Source organism: Centropristis striata, chromosome 11 (genome assembly GCF_030273125.1).
Source record: "Centropristis striata isolate RG_2023a ecotype Rhode Island chromosome 11, C.striata_1.0, whole genome shotgun sequence".
In the NCBI taxonomy this organism is placed as follows: domain Eukaryota; kingdom Metazoa; phylum Chordata; class Actinopteri; order Perciformes; family Serranidae; genus Centropristis; species Centropristis striata.
The window spans coordinates 16694281-16713121 of NC_081527.1; the positions used below are offsets into that span (position 1 = coordinate 16694281).

Consider the following 18841-nt stretch of genomic DNA (forward strand, 5'->3'; position numbering starts at 1 on the left):
ATACATATGTCCCCACTGGTCTACGTGCCTCTATGTGTCTCAGCTCTTGGACAGTATGTAAAATTCTTTGGGCAAAGAGAGAAAAACTCATATGCGATAGTAACTTATTATCTGTTTATCAGAAATTCTGGGGTTTAGTGTGATTGTGGGAAAGCAGCAAATAGAAAACTGCCTTGGAGTTGTTTTGAAGTGAACTGAAGTTGAACATTAATGAGTTAAGTCTCATCAGTATTTTTCAGTCAGTAGTTTTTTTTTTTTAAACTCCTGTTTCACTGATTCTGATAGTAACCTCCATTATAAATCAGGAAACAGTAGAATTAAGTTAAATTCGGAAACCAAGAAATCTAAATTTTTCTCCAATTACTGCATTCATTTTACCTTTTTTTTAAACCTCAAGGCAGCAGCCGGGGTTATTTGTATCATATTTGTTCATTTTATGTCCTATGAAGAATTGGAGTAGCAACTTTTACTTGTGTATAGTAGTATTGTCATTAACAAAATAAATGTTAAAAAGAAAAGTGATAAAAATGGCTCTGGTGTTTTGCTTTAGGAACAATCAGCGAGTTAGTGTTCCGAGTTTATTGACTATGAAGTTGGCTGGCTGTGTCACACTCAGCTGTCCTGTGCCACCAAAGCTGTCGCATCACATTAGTGTGTGTAGGACAAGCCACAGAATAACAATGGGTGACCATATTGCTCCTGCTTTACATTCATATGGTCGGGACAGCACATATCAATCAACGTGACGTGCCGACATCAGACGTCAATAAGGATAGAGTGTGTTGGCCCCATCCTCAGGGACTGAACCACCAAACTCTTGTTTTCAGTCTGAAAAGCTGACAAAGGTTATTAATACTGCTTTGACTTTGACTTTATTACATAATTACATTTTTTACTCTTTCATTACAAAGTGTTGGTTTATGGGACAAGGATGGAGCACATCAATCAACATTTCTGCTGATCTGCCAGAACTGATCTATAGTCGCCGCTCGTCATAAATCTTGCATTCACTAAAATGTCTTTTTAAAATCTCATGGCCCATAAGGTTTTATTCCAACCAATCGTCAATCAGGATTCCCAAGGTCAGAAAAACCCATATATGAATCTATATCTTGTTAAGTTGTTCACAGCTGCTCATTCACATCCATGCCAAATATTCACACAATAAGTAAAAAAATAAAGGTTTTGTTTTGACATTTTAATTCCTTGGAGCCTTCAGTGGCACAAGTTAATAATTAATTATAGCTGCAAGCAACGGTAAACATGCCTTCACATCTTCCCATATGTTGTAACTACTATCAAGTGCTTTAGTACTCTATCACTGTATTGATTCATCTTGATGTAACACATCTCTATAGACATGAAAGCAGCTCTGTGAGGCTGGCACTCTTAACTGAATGCTAGCATGATTTTATTATCAGAGGTCTCTTAGAGAAAATAATCACATTGGTTTCTTTCATTAAGCAATTGCATTCAATGTAAACTTAAACTTCCTCATATCAGCTTCAGTAGCACTTAGACTCAATGATTTTATTCACCCTTCATTTACACTGAAACTGCTTTAATATGGGAACTCTTCACAGGCAGTAAGGAGGGGAGGAACAATTACAGCCACCAGAAACACACTTTCAATGTACATGGAAGTCAATTTCTTCAGTCATCCACGGCTCACAATGACATTTATAAGTATTATATTACATTGCATTACATGTCATTTAGCAGACGCTTTTGTCCAAAGCGACTTACAATAAGTGCATTCAACCTGAAGGTACTAGACTTAGACCACAGGAATCAAGTAAGTTAGATTTGTGCTGGATGTCATCAGTCTGCAAGTATATGATATTATGTGCACTCCCAAGAGTTAGTGGCATGGCAATCTATTCAATAGTTGTCGAGACATTTCACTCTGAAACCAAAATGTCAACCTGCTGGTGGTGCTGGAGGAAAAGTCAGGGATCACCAAATTCATTGCGATTCAGTCTCTCATGAATGTTGACAAAACTGCACAGCAATTACTCCTATAGTAACTGTATATGTTGTGACACCAGTAATTGACCAACAGATCAACAGAAGCTTTAATTCAATTATCTACATTGCAAAAATCTTTTTTCAACAACATGCAGCAGATGGAGTTTCTCAATCTGAGCTCACTTTATTTATCTCTTATGAAACCTGGATCTATAATGAAACTGCTCAGTGAGTGCTGACACTCTTCAGTTGATTTTCTCTATCTATAACTGCAGTGTTCCCACGCTGCAACACTTTCATCATACTGAATTCAGCAACTGTACTTGCCGGGACTGATGACTGTTTGCCGTCTGGTCTCACCACAGTTTCCCAATTCTGTATCTCATAATCTGTAGATGGCAACAGCTCGCTGGCTATGGCATTTTTCGCACAGCTGCTAAAAATGTTTGGAAAGGATATAAAAAGCACATTACGCCATTAGAGCCCAAAAAAGCGTGCAAGATATAAGATATGATCTATTTAAACAAACACTGCACAACTTCTGGAATGTCAACCCTTCCTCAAAGGCCAAGTGAAGAAAAGAAAATGTTTTTTTAAGTGTTTATTCATCAAAATCAAATGAGAGTGTGAGAAGGCTGCTGCCTAAAATTTGGCAGCAAATATTTCTAGCATAGCATTTCATTTCAAGTTTGAAATGAAATGTCTAACAAAAGCTCATTGATGCGAAATACCTTTTCAGCCACAGTGATTGCAAATTACTTTAAGGAGATTGGTTCCTGTCATTGCTCTGCAAGGCAAGTGGTTTGCTTAGTGCCAGCATAAACAGAGAGGGCAGAAAGAGCCTGTCTCTCTCCTGCCGCCTGTCTCCTCTGTCTGGGTACATACAGTACAGTGTACAGCTTGCAGACATACACATTTGGCTGTCCATGTCACTTGCACCTTGGATTCAGCATGAAGTGTTTTTTTCCATGAGGGAACTTGGTAATGTTGTAACAAGGGAGTGTTTGTTTTAAGGGGAGGGATGTGAGCTGTTCATGGAAAGAGAGAAGTATATACCAGACAGAATAGAGGAAGAGAAGAAGAGAAGAGAAGAGAAGAGAAGAGAAGAGAAGAGAAGAGAAGAGAAGAGAAGAGAAGAGAAGAGAAGAGAAGAGAAGAGAAGAGAAGAGAAGAGAAGAGAAGAGAAGAGAAGAGAAGAGAAGAGAAGAGAAGAGAAGAGAAGAGAAGAGAAGAATCAAACTTCTGTTTGTCAAAATCTGCAGGCCAAAGCGTAACATACCGAACATGACAAGACAAATTGAAGAGTAGGACTTTCTGGGAAGGTTAACTAATGACTAATTAAATTACAAGGGAGAAGTCTGACCACAGGGTGTAAAGTTCCTCACTGTAGAGCACATTTCTCTCAGACCTTGAGCTTATGTTACCTGTCAAATTTTTTTAGGTAAGCAAATAGAGTGAGCTTTGGATGTTCTTTCCCTTTAAGGTGTAACTTTGCACTTGATTGGTCTGATTTCAGAGTCATTGAGACTTGTTGACCATTAACTAATGACAAAATGAACTTAACTAATCTACCACTGTAGTGCAAAGACACCACTTCTCTTTTAAAAGTGGTTACCAATTGTATAATGTTAACAGCATGCCACTGTGGGAGAAAGGCCTCTGTTGCACCAAAATATGTAAACTTGGAAAAGCCTTGAATTAAGTGTTCTAAGTCTTGGGGTAAGGCATTAGCCTTTAACTTGGCCCCAAATCAACCTATCCCAAAGACCTAAATCAAATTAAAAACCTGAAAGCAATTAATATCCACCTCCATAATTCCTGATCATATTTAATAAATAGAATTGACAAGAAATTACCAAGCTTCAAAGAAAAACAACTTATTATGGGATGTCCAAAAAAAAAAGGGGGGGGGGGGGGTCAAAATTGTTTTAAAATGCCTAAAAATGCTTCAAATGGGTGAAGTACAATCTGTTGTTTCATATTAGAGCATAATATGGTCAGAAATGACAGGAAAACCATATTACGGGGTGTCCAAAAAGTGAAAGAGCATGTTGATTTTTGTCAAAAATTGTCAAATTTTAAAATTCCTAAAAACATGATAGAAGTAAATTACTTTTTTATTTTTATTCCTTGTTGTGTAGTAAATGGAAGATTGCAAATAACTGGTAAAAATGCTAGTTTCCTTTATTACAGATCCTTGCTCTCTGAAAGTCCACTACACACACTTTGTGAAATAGGTTTGAGTCATGTGCCGTGTCAGTGGGGTTTCCGTTTATGACATCGACAACTACTGGTCCATCTTCCCCTTTTTTGCTCACAAACACACTGTTAACATGAAGCAATAAGAAGTTACCTTGGCTGGCACATAGCAGAGTTTGTGTTCTTGTATTTCTGTGTGTGAGTTTTTGCAGTAATTGTTTTGGTTACTTGTGCTATTGGATTCTTACTGATCCAGGCCATTTTTTGAAATGACTGTAGGTGGTTTTCAAATGCAGTTAATGACACCATCAGCTACATCCATGTAGAAAGTTGCAAAAGTTAGACAATAGAGTTCTAAACTAGAATCTAAAAACATATTCCAGATAGGGTCCTTTCTTTTCCTCATCGTTCTCCAAGAGAATGGAGGATCTGACTGTGGAAGTACAAACCGTGAGATAACACATCCATCAACACTCCTGTGTATAACATGAATCGGTGGTGCTCTGTTGCTTTCCAGTGATCGTGCTCTTCAAAGGATAGCTGCCGTGCATATGTTGCAGAAATGGTACCTTTCAGTTGGATAAGCTTCTGACTAAGTCCATCCAAGTTTTGAAACTTGTAAATGTGTGGGTCTGGCAGCAAAAAGATCAGCAGTCTCATCCAAAACAAGTGTATATGGTTAAGTAGAATTTTTTAAACACACTTAACCCCAATTTAGACTAAGGGTGTAAGATATTTTGATGTTGTGCATTCTCAAGCTGATTGAATTTTTCATCAGTACAAATTTCTGAAATGTATTTATCTAAATAAAGACTCCTTGCCTGAACCTTTCTGGTGACTGCTCCACAGTGCTCACATCCATGTGGACTGATGTGGGGCTGTTAAAAAAGCTCTAACTTTGGCATCACAGATAAATATATATATATATATATATATATATATATATGTATGTATATATATATATATGTATGTATATATATATATATGTGTGTGTGTGTGTATGTATATATACTGAATATGTGGTTGTCTAGAGCTATTGTTGACTTCCGATTCCTGCTGTAATGTAGCTAATCATCACATGTCGATTTTTGTCAAAAGTTGTCAAATTTTGAATTGCCTAAAAATGCTAGATGTCCCAATTATACTCTGTGGATACATGTGGAAGTGTAGTCTGTCCAAAAAAGCTAAAAATAAAAATTTTAAAATGCCTAAAAATACTTTAAATGGGTCATAGCATAATATGGCCAGAAATTACAGAAAAAACACCATATTATGGGATGTCCAAAAATGTCCCCCTAAGAAAAAAGTCATACTTGTCGCATGTCGATTTTTGTCAAAAATGGTAAAATTTTAAAACCCCTAAAATGCTTCAAATGGGTCAATTATAGTCTGTTGATACACATGAGAGCTTAACATGGCCAGAGATGACAGGGAAACACCATATTATGCAATGTCAAAAAATAAAAATAAAAATAAAAATCATACTATAGAATGTCGAATTTTGTCAAAAATGGTACAATTTAAAAATGCCTAAATATGCTTCAAATGGGTCAATTATAGTCTGTTAATATATATCAGAGCACAATATGGCCAGGAATGACAGAAAAACACCATTATGGGATGTGCAAAAATGTCCCCCTAAGAAAAAAGTCATACTTGTCAATTTTTGTCAAAAATGGTAAAATTTCAAAATGCCTAAAATGCTTCAAATGGGTCAATTATAGTCTGTTGATACATATGCGAGCATAATATGGCCCAAAACTGGAGGAAAAAAAATCTATAGGATGTCGATTTTTGTCTAAAATTGTCAAATTTCAAATGCCTAAAAATGCTTCAAATGGGTCAGTTATAGTCTGTTGATATATATTACAGCATACTATGGGCAGAAATGACAGGAAAACACCATATTATGGGATGTCATAAAATGACCCCGTCAAAATAAAGTCATAGTATAGTGTGTCGTTTTTTTGTTGTTTTTGGTAACGATGTCTTGATGTGTTGTTGGATGTCAGAACAGAAAGAGTTTTTTTTTTTTTAAATCATTCTTATCAATAACTTTCATCAAATACTGTACTATGACATTTTTTATTAAAATTTTGATGTCATATTATACTATAATGTATTTTATGAAATTTGGATGCCATACTGTACTATGAAATTTTTTATGTAATTTTGACATTTTCATTAAAATTTTGATACCATACTATAATATGACTTTTTTAAGAAACCGAAAGGTGACAGAGCCTGTTCTGTCCTGTACAAGCAACGGGCATGCATTTAAGATGTTGCAGTCATTTTAATGCTGATTAATTTAGCTGAAAAGACACACTATTCTGGTGTTTCAAGTTTTATTCTTTCCATCCCTGTAAGTAACCTATCAAAAACACAAGCAGACAAATTTTAGGTGCCAGTTGCACCTTTTACCAAAATATGCTCTCACCACAAATGTCAAGAGCCACAGCTGGCATGTCTGTTTAGTTAATTTCCACTGAACAGGCTGGGTAACCTGAATGTGGCTTTAACCACCACTGATTGTTGTTTACAATTTATCAAACCTTGGCTAAGCACATCAGTGATAAAAAAAAAATTAAAAAAAATATTTGTCAGGGAGTTGGATCCATCTCCTGATCGAATGCAAGATGCGGCAGTGAAAAGATGACAAGTTGTGAAAGATAATGTTCACACCACAGGCCTCTAAGAAAGAAATAAACAAACAAAGTTGTTTACGCTGAGATTTAAGTTATGCTAATACTTTGACAAATACTGTATTTCACGCAGGTTAGGAATAGGGAGCCGGAACAAATTTTCCCAAAGTACATGTTTGAGTCTTTATATTGTCAAAGATGAATTGCTCCTCAAGCCAAACTAATTACTTGCATCAAAGATTGCTCCGCTACGGCCATCAAAGCAATGATGAAAATGACATGTTCGTGAGGATCACTAGAGGCAGATGTGCTTATTAAGTGCCTCTGCAGCTTTCAGTTTTGTTTATTTACACAGTTTATAAGAAACCTTCCTCCATTTCTTTTATGTACCTGTTTGTCATAAAGTAGATGTTAGTGTGATAGGAACGTTTAATCTGGACAGCAGATGTCAAGCTGTATGTGAATGCACCACAAACAAATGTGGCTCTTTGTTGTTTGTTTATTCTTACATTTCACAGTTCCTGTGGTTTCAATAGGCCCTCTCTGCTGACAGTATGCAAAAATGACCAGGAGCTTTGTTCCTATATGCTAAAAATACATGTACTGGCTTAATAAATATTGCATTTTTGTGAGCATATTGTCTGAGTTTTACCAGCTGTGTTTAATGAAGAGTCCTGTGGAATATATGACATGTTCACACGCAAAGATAATGACTTTATGTCAAAACTAAAAGGCTCTGTTAACTTCGCTTTAGAACAGAAATTGAAAGATGAGATCCCACAAAGAAGCCAAACCTTTATTTCTCTGTCTGTCATCTTCCACATTGTGCTGTCCTTTATCATTGTATCGATATATATGTCAGGATGAATTATGCATACAAAAGCCCAGCCAAGCACATCATTTAATAAAAGAGTTATTTCAGCATTATTTTCAACTGTGGAACAGCAGAGAACATGTCCTAAATATACAATGTTGTGCATAACTGGATGGGATCAAAAAAGTTGTGCTATTGTAAATAAAACTGTTAGGGTTTTGCTGTTCAAAGAGATAAAGACAAATCCTCCCACCTGTATTCCCTCTGATCACAGCAAACTGACAAAGGGAAAAGAGCATACAAAGCAAACATATACATTTTATATTCCCTACCTTTTTGACACGTGACAGTTGATTTACATACTTCTCTTTGAAAATATAATATCATCTGTTTAAAATAAGAGAAGTCAAAACACAGCGAGGCTCATCATCACAAACACTGCCGAGGTGTTAACAGAAACGTGTGGATGGGGTAGACAAGTTAACAGAAAATAAAGTGATCTAATTAATGCTGTATGACAGATTGGAACATTGATAATGAGATTCAGTAACTTGTGGTGAGCTGCTAACTGGCAACTGACACCCAATGAATGAAAAACAACAAAATGAGAATAGAAAATGATAATTTTTTGCACACAATAAAAATGGTTGAATGATAAAAATGATAAAAAAATCACAATTTAGTATTACAATTCAGTTCCTCCACGGATTAAACAAGCAAGATATAGTAATTGAATTGTTTTTATCTTTGAAAAGAGCCTGGTTAGCTGTTTCCCCCGGTTTCCTGCAGCTCATTTCTATCTTCCAAGGGTCTTCTGTTCCCCAGCATTATACAGCACATAATGGGAACCTGAAAAAGAATTTTCTTTCCACTGAAGTACTATACTACTATGACGTACTATAGTGTGGCCTTTTTTTGGCATTTCTGACCATACTACATTATGACTGACTATGACATATAGTATGGTGTTATTTCCGATTTTTGGACGTACTATAATGTATAGTGTTTTTTTTAAATGGACATACTATACTATCACCATACTCAACATGCTATTCAGTGTCCGATTGCATTTTTGGACAAACTACACTTTGACCATTTTTTTGTTTTTCGACATATTGTATTATATTTGGCCATAATATCATAAAGTGGATTAAAATATATTTGGGCATATTATACTATAACCGATTAACGATTAATCTATTATTCTAAATTGTTTTTAGGCATTTTTGGACGAAACTACACTTTAACCAGTTTTTGACATACTATACTTTTATGCATCCCAAAACATGTTTAAGTCCTAAATTTTAAATGATAATAATAATTAAAAGATAGGAATATGAATAACCAGCTACAGTCATGTGATTGGTTTAAAGCATATTATCTGACTCTTGGAAAGGAAAGCAAAGAAGTGTATTTCCTGACATGTTAAACATTTCCTTCAAGAATGGTAATCTCACCTTCCTTATATCAACTGCCTGTTTTTATCATTACCTCTCACTGTCTGCAATGATAAATAGAAACTGAATTGAAAAGAAGAAACTGATTGTAAGTCTCATTCTGCTAATGCAAGCCACAGTGACATGTTCAGCCGGCCCCCAAACACATCGATGATGTAATTTCTTGGCAAGCCTTTCAGTGCGGGCGATGGCACTTGTGATCATGCGTTGCTACTAAGGCTTTTATTTTGCAGGGCAAGCTTTCAAATTAAGCTCAACAAGTACAGTCTCTCTCTCTCTGAACACGCAGCAGAAGATACAAACCCTCATCTCCACATGGGAATGTGTCTGTCTGAGCAGTAATGAAATGAGTCGGGGCCTGTTTTCCCAGCAGCACTTGAGCAAGAAGATCAACTTAGTGCCAGTGTAAGCTAACGCCTGAACATGATGATACTGCTGAGATGCTTCTGCCTAATTGGGCTTTGAGATGTCATACTTAAAAAAAAATATGAGCCTTCAGGCACAATCCATTTGAAGCCCGAATCATTTATTTCAAGGTTTCTCTTCTCTGGATATTTTCTAAAACATGTGAAGTTGAATAAGTTCAGAAATAATTGTGAATACACTTTAAGCCTCTTGTTTTTACCACATAACTTTGAGGTATAATTACACACATAGATGATTAAATCACCATTTTGTTTGCTACTGAATGAATGTAATTAAATGCTGCTGTATGTACAAACATTAATGTAAACAAATTCAAACCCCTTATTAATCAAACTTCTCAGATTAAAAATGCTGTAGAAAAGAAAACAAATAAATATATCTGTTGCATTGCTTGTTCTTTGTTTTAAAAGATCTTACACAGTGATGTGTTTTCTGCTAAATAATACATAATGTAAGCATGTATCATTAAAGGAGGCATAAAACGTGATTGTACTCATACATTTGGGCATCTGGAGTGTTTACCAACTCAAAAGACATTTTTCTGTGAGCTGCCAAGATAGAAAAACAACAACATGGGATTCAACAAGCCATTCTGACTTGGCTCCTCTTCCTATTTCACATGAAGGCTCATGAGAGTTCACCATCCCCCCCCCATCTGATGATCTCCACCCACAGCTTGAGCACATGGGAGACATGGGTTTCTAACAGAAAATCCTGTGCCAGAAAGCTTTAGCAGTAACTGTAGTAGGAGTAGTAGTGTTAGTATAAAGAGTGACAAAGCATGTGCAGGGATGAGGCTGCAATGGATGAATGGGATAAACAAAGGATGTATCTGTACTCCAATGTGTTATATGAGATTTTTAATCTGAAACTGAAAATATAGTAGGCTACAAGTTATGTATTAATTTTATTTTTAAATCATACTGTTCCATTTGGACAGGAGACGTGCAGCAGCCTAAAGAACTAAAAACATGCATATAAACATTGTAAATTAGCACAGGACATCTAAAAGGTTGCTGATCCTGCTCTATGCTCAGTGATAATATGTTTATTTACCACAATCACAATTAACTTCATCAAATAAATGCATTATTAGTGAAGACTGAAGACCGATAAAATGGAGCAATGCAGAGGGCAAAAACAGATCAAATCAATCAGAGAAAATTGTATTGAAAATGTATTTTTCAGTATTAAAGCATGTAAACATGTTCTTATAGAAAACCTAAAATACAAGTATGAACCTGAAAATGAGCATTATATGCCCCCTTTGATATTTCTAACAGTAATGAATGAAATGAACAACTCAACAAGAAACTAGTTTTATGATATATAGAGGGATGAAATATAGGAAATGTACATCATACAGTTTAGGACCACACTGACCTCTTACAATGCAGATGAAGTTAGTTTTAAAAAAAATAGCATTTTTATGTTGAAAGACATTTGATGAATAGGGGTTGAACAATATCTTTTACTTTTATATTTAACTAAAATCCAAAACTCCAATTAATACAGGCCCAGAAAACATTATTGATTTAGATACGGTTGTTGACTTCTGTCAATCAATTTGGTAAAAGATTCAAATTTAGTTTTTTTTACCTTTTGGTGGCTTTCCACAAATTAACATTTTGAGTGGTGTCTTTCAGGCTCACTTATTCTAAATACTAAAACAATCAAAAAGCAAAACAAGGAGGAGTCTCTCCAGTGGCCTTTACTGTATCATATTAAGCAAATAAAGTTAAGAAAAAAAGTCGAAAGAAAGTTTTTGTTCTGCATCCTGTCAAATCAACTTGTTGGCCATCGGTGTCTTTTTCTTTTTTTGTACAAATAAAGTCAATCATGAGTCTCAAGTGCAGCCAGAATGTGAAACGTAGGCAGCATTACAGCCATCAGAGCACTGGGCAGACCTTAAATTGGCTCTCTCTCCCAAATACACACGCAATGAATTTCACATGGGAGCTCTAAGAACAAAGTGCTCCCAATAACACTGCATCTCTCTCCCTCTCTCTCTCTCTCTTTCTCACACACACACACACACACACACACGCACATTTGCAGATATGTATATGCTTCGGCATATTTCTTCCTTTATGTACCACACATTAAAAAGCTCATACAAAATGTTGTAAACATTCTCCGCACATGACATTGTATGAATACAAAATGACAGGAATCTGTACACTGTTTACATATTTCATCCAAATCTGTGCCCACTGCAATGTGAGGTCCGCCTCACTACTTTGAACATTGTCTTTTCAGTCTGAGCTGGTTTGAGTTTTACACTTTTGAGACACTCCATCAGCTCCACCGCACCGACTGACCCTGGATCAGAAGTCTGAAGAATAAAAAGTGGACTCCTACACCATGGCCAGGGCGACCCTGTCGGGCGTCATCGGCCCCTTGACAGAGATCCACAAGTCTTCAGCCGAATTCTTCTTCTTCTTTGTCTCTGACCTTGCAGTTGCCATGGTGTCTTTGCAGCAGCAGCAGCAACTGTTGGCATGGCGACAGCAGCAGCAGTGACAGCACACGACCAGTGTGGTGAGGAGAACCAGCAGGGGGAGAGTCAGTAGGACCACCAGGCACACTGTGTTGTAGACCCCCTGGTTGTGTTTGTCTGTAGCGAAGCTCCAAAGTTGGTTGAAAAAATCCTGGATGCTGTCTGTTCTCCCATCCATGGCTTTCAGATACGGAGCTGTGACTCCTTTTAATTGAGTCTGCCTGGCAGTTGTAAAAGTTTTAATAAATCCTTTAGAGGGTTGTGAAGTTTGCAAGTCAGTAAATGTGCATATTAGACAGCTGGAGACACCCAGATAATTAAGATATGGTGTTAATTTAAGTCCTTTTATGTAATCTGCTTCCTTTAAAGCTGTAAGATATGAACTTTTACTCAGACATCCACGGAGCCAACAGCTGTCGGGTCAGATATTTCTGGTTTCTACCTCTAAAGATCAGAATTTACAGCACAGGGTGACTTCATGTAAGCCTCCTTCCTTGAAATGTCCTGTGAGGTGGGTACAAAGCTGAAGCATTCTTTAAACCAATCCAAAACAGGGGTTTCTTTGAATGTTGATAATCTTGTGCCAAAATCTGCAATTCAGCCAAGTTTGTTTACACTACTTGGCATCCCACAGACTGTTTTCTTTCTCTCTGTCTTCTAGAGTCTTCACTTGTCCTCTTGCCCTTTTGGTTTAGTTTTGTCAAGAGGTGGTTCAATTTGGGTGTGTCTGTGGAAAAAAAGAGAAACAGAAAGTGAACATGGACAGAAATTTGGTTTCCAGCAGACAGCTCTTCCTCCCACTCTCCCTTCCCTGCTTCCAATCCATCTTTCTGTCTCTGTCTTTAACGTCTCTACTCCTGCTCGCCCCCCATCTTGTCAGTGTCAGCTTCAGATTTCCAGCTTTCCCCTCATTAATACTGCAGAGGAGTCATTCAGGATTCAGGGCAGATCGCTCTAAGAGTCCCACTGAGGAACACAGGGGCAGAGAGAGAGAGAGAGAGAGAGAGAGAGAGAGAGAACCAGAGGAGGAGGAGGAGGAGGAGGAGAGGGAGATTGTGTCTGAGCTAAGGCCAGACAGAGATAGAGGTAACCAATCTTTCTAAGAGTCCCGCTGAGACACAGAGTGTCAGAAAAAAAAAACGAAAAGGGAGAGAGGCAGGCTAGAGAGAGAGACCTGCTGCAGGAGATTCATCTGAATATATCCAGCTAATGGCTCCCTTTGGAGGAGATAGATGAGGTCTGGCTTAACTTTTCATAAATGTCTGATTGTAACGTTTTCCGCTGGCCTCGGATGAAATCTCCTTTTAACAGCTCTCCTGGAGAAGAAAACACGAGGCGAGACGCTTGAAAGGGTGAAGCAGGTCTGCAGAAGAAAATAAGTCGAAGAAATAAAAGTAATATTGCTCCTTTTTTCTCTTCAGACTGCTTGATTAAGTCTAAGTCCTCGAGGCGACGTCTTTATTTAAATGTTGTTAAACAACTATAGTTTCTCAAATTATTTCAAACACCATTTGACTCAAGTGTGTCCCTTAGATTCTGTATTGCTCTCGGCTATGAGCTTTTCTGCGCTTCTCTAGATGCAGGAGGGAGAAAAAGATTCTCATCTCATATGTGGCTGCTTCTAAGCCGGAGATGGGGAGAGGAAGAGAGGAAGATGCACCTGCAAGTGGAGAGCAAATAGATTTGGCGTGGCTGTCGCCGTGCGTTGCGTCTCATGTGTGAAATTAGTTTACCCGCAGACAGCCCACTAACTTCCATCCTGTTCATTTGCTCAACAGGAAGCTGAGCGTTTAAAGCTAAGTGGTAAGAGGCGTCTAAAACGTGTGAGAGTTTGGAAAGAGCAGTCTCACCGTCTCACACATTTAAAGAGATACTTGTTGTTGTTTGGCTGCATTTCGTTCTTTATTTTTGAATTAAAGATAAAAAACAAGCAGCCGTGCATTACGTTACATGTTTGTTTTTGGAAATCAAGGCCAAGCTAGCCTTTTAATCTTGTTTAATCCTTACATCATACACTTGTGGTTCTAAACAATCAGGGTCAGAAATATAAACCTGAGAGGCCATCAGATGATTTAAGAACAACCTACTTCTATTATTACAATCAACATCTATTATTATTGTTATTCAAAGAAGCATCTGGAAGGACTTTACTGAGCAAAGATACATAACACTTCATAGGTTTCATTGCAATGTTTTTCTAAAATGCAAATATAAATCTATGTGCAATTTGTAATAAAAATATGTCTGATGATACTTAGTAAGTCGTTTTTTGGCTTCTAACCTCTCCTTCAAAAAAATTTCTGTTATTCTTGTCTTTCATATATGTGTATATTAACAATAGAATAAAGAAAAGAAAAGAAAAGAAAAGAAAAGAAATGAAAAGAAAAGAAAAGAAAAGAAAAGAAAAAGGAAGTAAAATAAAATGAATAAAGGTAAATTAATTCAGATTATAGGAAGGAAGAATTTTTTTTTTTACTAAAAATCAATTGTCTTAATTTTGTTTACATTTTCCTAAAATTTATTTTCTTGTTTTTATGTGTATAACTTGATTATTCTCTCTTTTCATGCCTTGAAAAATTACAACTTTACCTTCAATTAAAATTGCTGTGACCCAATTCCATCGTATAAACTCACTGTATACAGAATGTACAATGTTAGTTTATTGTTTTTGCAGTCAGTACACAAGAAACTAACATTATAGTTTCATAAGAACAGGAAGTAATGCAATATTTGCATTTTGCAAAGGAAATCAAACTGCAACTTTAGAAAGTCAGTGCCCATCAACCTTAACAAAAAGTTGTGAAAAATGCAAAGTATGTGTTTTTAATGTGTTCCTGAAGCTTTGAAGCTGTGAGAAGTTTCTCCACTTCCTCTGTGCATTGCATTGTAGGGGAACAGTCTACATTTATTAGCATGTTGGATTGTTTTATAGTTTGAATACTGACTGATCGGAGTATAATTTATTGTGTCACTTTTTGGTGTGAACACAATTATAATTTAAGTATGGATTTGCGTTCACAACTGGTTGAACTGCTCACAGCCAGTCAACTATTTGATCAGCGATGAGGGTTTGCAAGTAAACATCATTTTGAAAAACAGAAAAAAGTCAAAACACCAGAAAAAGACTAAAACGTTAAACATGTGTGGACCATCGTATCCTTCAATTTGCGTTACATTTGGAAGGAGACTTCAGTTATTCTGACTGCACATTGTTGTGAGCAGGGATGTCAGTGCCACATGTTTCTTGGTCATTTCCTCTGCTGTAGGTACATGCTGTTGTGATGAGCTTGGCTGAGCAGCAACACCTTTGTGTACGCTCACATCTCCCTCACATTATGAAAACACTGTCAACACGACGAGCCAGAGTCACCGAACAATAAGTCTGCAAGCGAGAGACAAAGGCCGGGAGCAGAGCAGAGGTGTGATCTATCTGTGCAATGGGGATAACTAACAATGCATCAGTGGTAAAGTCATTAAATGGAATGGATAAGTCATCAAGTGTTATGATAAGTTTACTCTCTGGCCAGAAAGACTAACCACTGTGGGTTGTGTCTAAAATGTTCTCCTGTGTTCACACCAACCCACAGAGGAAAAGTTAAAAAAAGGATTTTAAATCAATGATGTTATCATCTAATTTTGTCTTTCCAATGAGCTCACATATACAGCTAAGCTAAAATAGATGTTACGATTAACGCCCATGTTAATAATGTATAATGTATGATTGTAAAGTTGTTGATAACCCTCATAAATATTGATAACGATTGATAACGATAATTGTAACACATTAGAAAGCCTTTTATAATCACAGGAGGTCAAGTATCACAATAGTTTCATATTTTCTGACATAAGTTTTGCAAGGATCATATTAATGTATGTTTATAATGCAATACAGACATGGGCTGTCAGATGCTTGAACTTATAAGTCATTATAACATGCTTTATATTGTTAAAAGGTATGCTAAATATGTATGAGTTCATATAACTATAGCTATACCATGCTATAAGAAGATTATAATGCATTATAGACATGGGCTTCATAGAAAGTGTTATTATAATACAGTAGCATATTTTCCAGCTCAGGTAGTTTCACACTTGGATGTTCTTGAGGTAAACACTTTGATTGCCAGTATTATTCTGCCAAGGGTTTCTCTCAGCAGGCCGTTTGCAGTCCTGTGAGAGTAACAGAGGTTCTTCACTGTAAATGTTGAAGCCACATGCCTGAGCTTAGGGTAGTTTGTGAATTAGCAAACAGAAGAGGTCATTTAAAAAGAGAATGAAGCCATGTTTGTGTAAAAAAAAATGACTCAACGTGCATTTTAATTAAGGCCACAGGCTTTAAATATTTCTCTGTTTCATATTATCTCACTGAGATGCCATTCTAAGACTCTGACCGGGTACTTCACTTTCTCATGACATTGTGCTCTCCTGGAGCCATTCATATACAGGAAAAGGCCACTTCTGGGGCACACAAAGCCAGGAAGGGGCTGAGAAAAATGTTATGATTGCACTCAGTTAGCCCCTGCTGCTTTTTAAGGAACATGTGCGACCTAAAAGACAAAGTTGTGACAGAAGGCAAAGCAGGAATCTTTAATGACTCGCCTCGAGCACACGGTCAGAGCAGATCGCTCATCAGTCAGCAGTGGAGACATTCAGCGTGACTTGAGTCAGCCTCCAACAAAATATTAAAGCCACACTGTTTGTTGTGTTGCAGAAAACATGAGCTATCATGGATCACTAAGTGCAGCTGTTTCGCTTGAGTAGCTACAGGCCTGCTGCAAGTGCACAAGCCCATTACAGTTCAGACTTGTGTCAACTCGATCCTGACTGAGTGAAATGAGCAAAGTGGAGGACATTCTTACACTAAGTGCAAGAGTAGGGAACTGAAACCAACAACAGTAAACATTTGAGCCTTAAAAAAGATCAACTGAAAGCAAGAGAAAGTTTTAATTGATTGATTCAGTAGAGATGAAATGATAAACTTCAATTTTATAAGTCTGCCTCCTTACCAATGTCCTCTACTGACTCCTGAAGCTATTAGCAGCTGTAACCTCCGAGCATGTGGACAAATTATTTAAACCTGCACTGTTTTTGGTGAAAAAGTGCTTTTTGGACCATCATCTTGATGTGAGCTACAGAGTCACCTTGAACTAAATTACTTTATAAGCACGGCTGGTAATAAAAGCAGAACTATTTGACCACTGAATGTACTTCTCCTGCTACTGCTCATATGTTTGTATTAACGCTGCTGATTGGTTCCTTAATATGACATTTTTCACTGTTTCATATACATTTTTGCTGTGTTGGTTAAAGTAATTTATATGAAACTTTTAATGCTGCTATTTCGGCCAAAACTCCCCTAAAAAAGAGACTCTGAATCTAAATGTTCCTAAGAAAATCAAAGTTAAATACAGAACATACTGTAGAAACAAGACACATTTGTAGCCACAGTCTATATTGAGCCTCACATAAATGGATACACAAATCTGTAAAACACCATAAAGATAACACCGCAGCATAATTACATGATTTTAAACATAAATTTACACATACATCCTACCCAGATAGTAGTTATTTGTGTGTTTTCTTGTGTGGCTCTATGCCAGGCCAAAAAATAAAAAAAACCTTGGTCTATTTGAAAAATTGAGAAAAAATAAATAGAAGAAGGTGTTTTAGTGACAATGTGCTGCACTCAAAGGCAGGAAGAAACTTATCATCTTATCTCTGAAACTTGTCAAACATCCTGTCAAATCTAACCACTGCCAAACAACACCTATTTTTTTTTAATGGGAGTCTGCCACAGGAACAGCACTTTTGCCTCCACCAGTCACACAACGAAAAGCATCAACAGCTTATATAAACCACTCAGAACAGTTTTCAAAGTATTTCAAGTTTCTGGCACTCAAGATCTCTGTGAAAGCGGCACCTTACCCCGCAGGCACATGTGAAGTGGCAGGTCAGCTCGCCCCTCCTGTCTAATCCAGTCAGCTGCTCAAACTTCTGTTGTTTCTGTTTTGGCATCTGGCTTCTGCTCTGTTCTGGTCCCCCTCACCCAGACATCTTGACATGTCTTCACTTTCTGTTCCTGTTTCCCTCTCTACCCTTGTTTCTCCTCCTCCTCCTCCTCCTCTCTCTCTGTGAGTGAGTGTGTGTTTTGGTCACAACGTCACTGCACCCTGCCCACTTTGTGTAAGAATGGGCCCTCTGTCTGTGCTTGTGTGTTTCCTGCATTGGAAACTGGATTCTTGTGGTTGCCTTACTTTACTCACACAAGCTCTGAGTGACGTCAGGCAGCGAGGGGAAGTTAGGTAAACTGCATATGAAATGAAATCATAAGAAGCCTTTATTAAATGTGTCTCAACACAAACTCCCCATGTGATATTAAAAGAAAGGCTCTCAATGCACTTATCTGAACACCCTGCAACACTAGCCTCATAGTTGCAGGCAAGGTTGCAGCAATTTTATGTAATCACACTAAATTATAGAATCAACCACTCCGCCCAGTCCCGAAATGGGGGGAAAAAAGGGGGAAACGAAAGCTGTTAAAGTGTGTGTGTTGTGAGTACCACCAGGTGTAAGAGTCAGATGGAATAGAGAGATAAGAGTGAGGTCATGTGAACTTCACACACACACACACACACACACACACACACACACACACATACGTATGTACACACACCCAGTATGCCTGTGGCTTTGTGGTCAATGCCCTTTTAGTTCAGTCAAGCAAAAGAGGATTTTTATTCAAGTATGAAAAAAAGTGTTCTGCTGACATTAAGTAACAGTCTATTTATTCTCTTCTCTTGAAAGGGGAAGTCACGAGTTAAAGTGCACT

At 37.3% G+C, this 18841-nt stretch overlaps 1 protein-coding gene across 1 annotated transcript; it reads right to left on the bottom strand.

Moving 5' to 3' along the window:
* Nucleotides 1-8584: 8584 nt before the first annotated feature.
* On the bottom strand, nucleotides 8585-18097 carry LOC131981129 (uncharacterized protein KIAA0040). Its single transcript, XM_059345434.1, has 2 exons — nucleotides 17938-18097; nucleotides 8585-12736 (listed from the first exon to the last, which is right to left on the bottom strand). Exon 2 carries the CDS (start codon nucleotides 12185-12187, stop codon nucleotides 11867-11869), a length of 321 nt encoding a protein of 106 aa, XP_059201417.1. The 5' UTR covers nucleotides 12188-12736; nucleotides 17938-18097; the 3' UTR covers nucleotides 8585-11866.
* Between the last annotated feature and the right edge of the window lie 744 nt (nucleotides 18098-18841).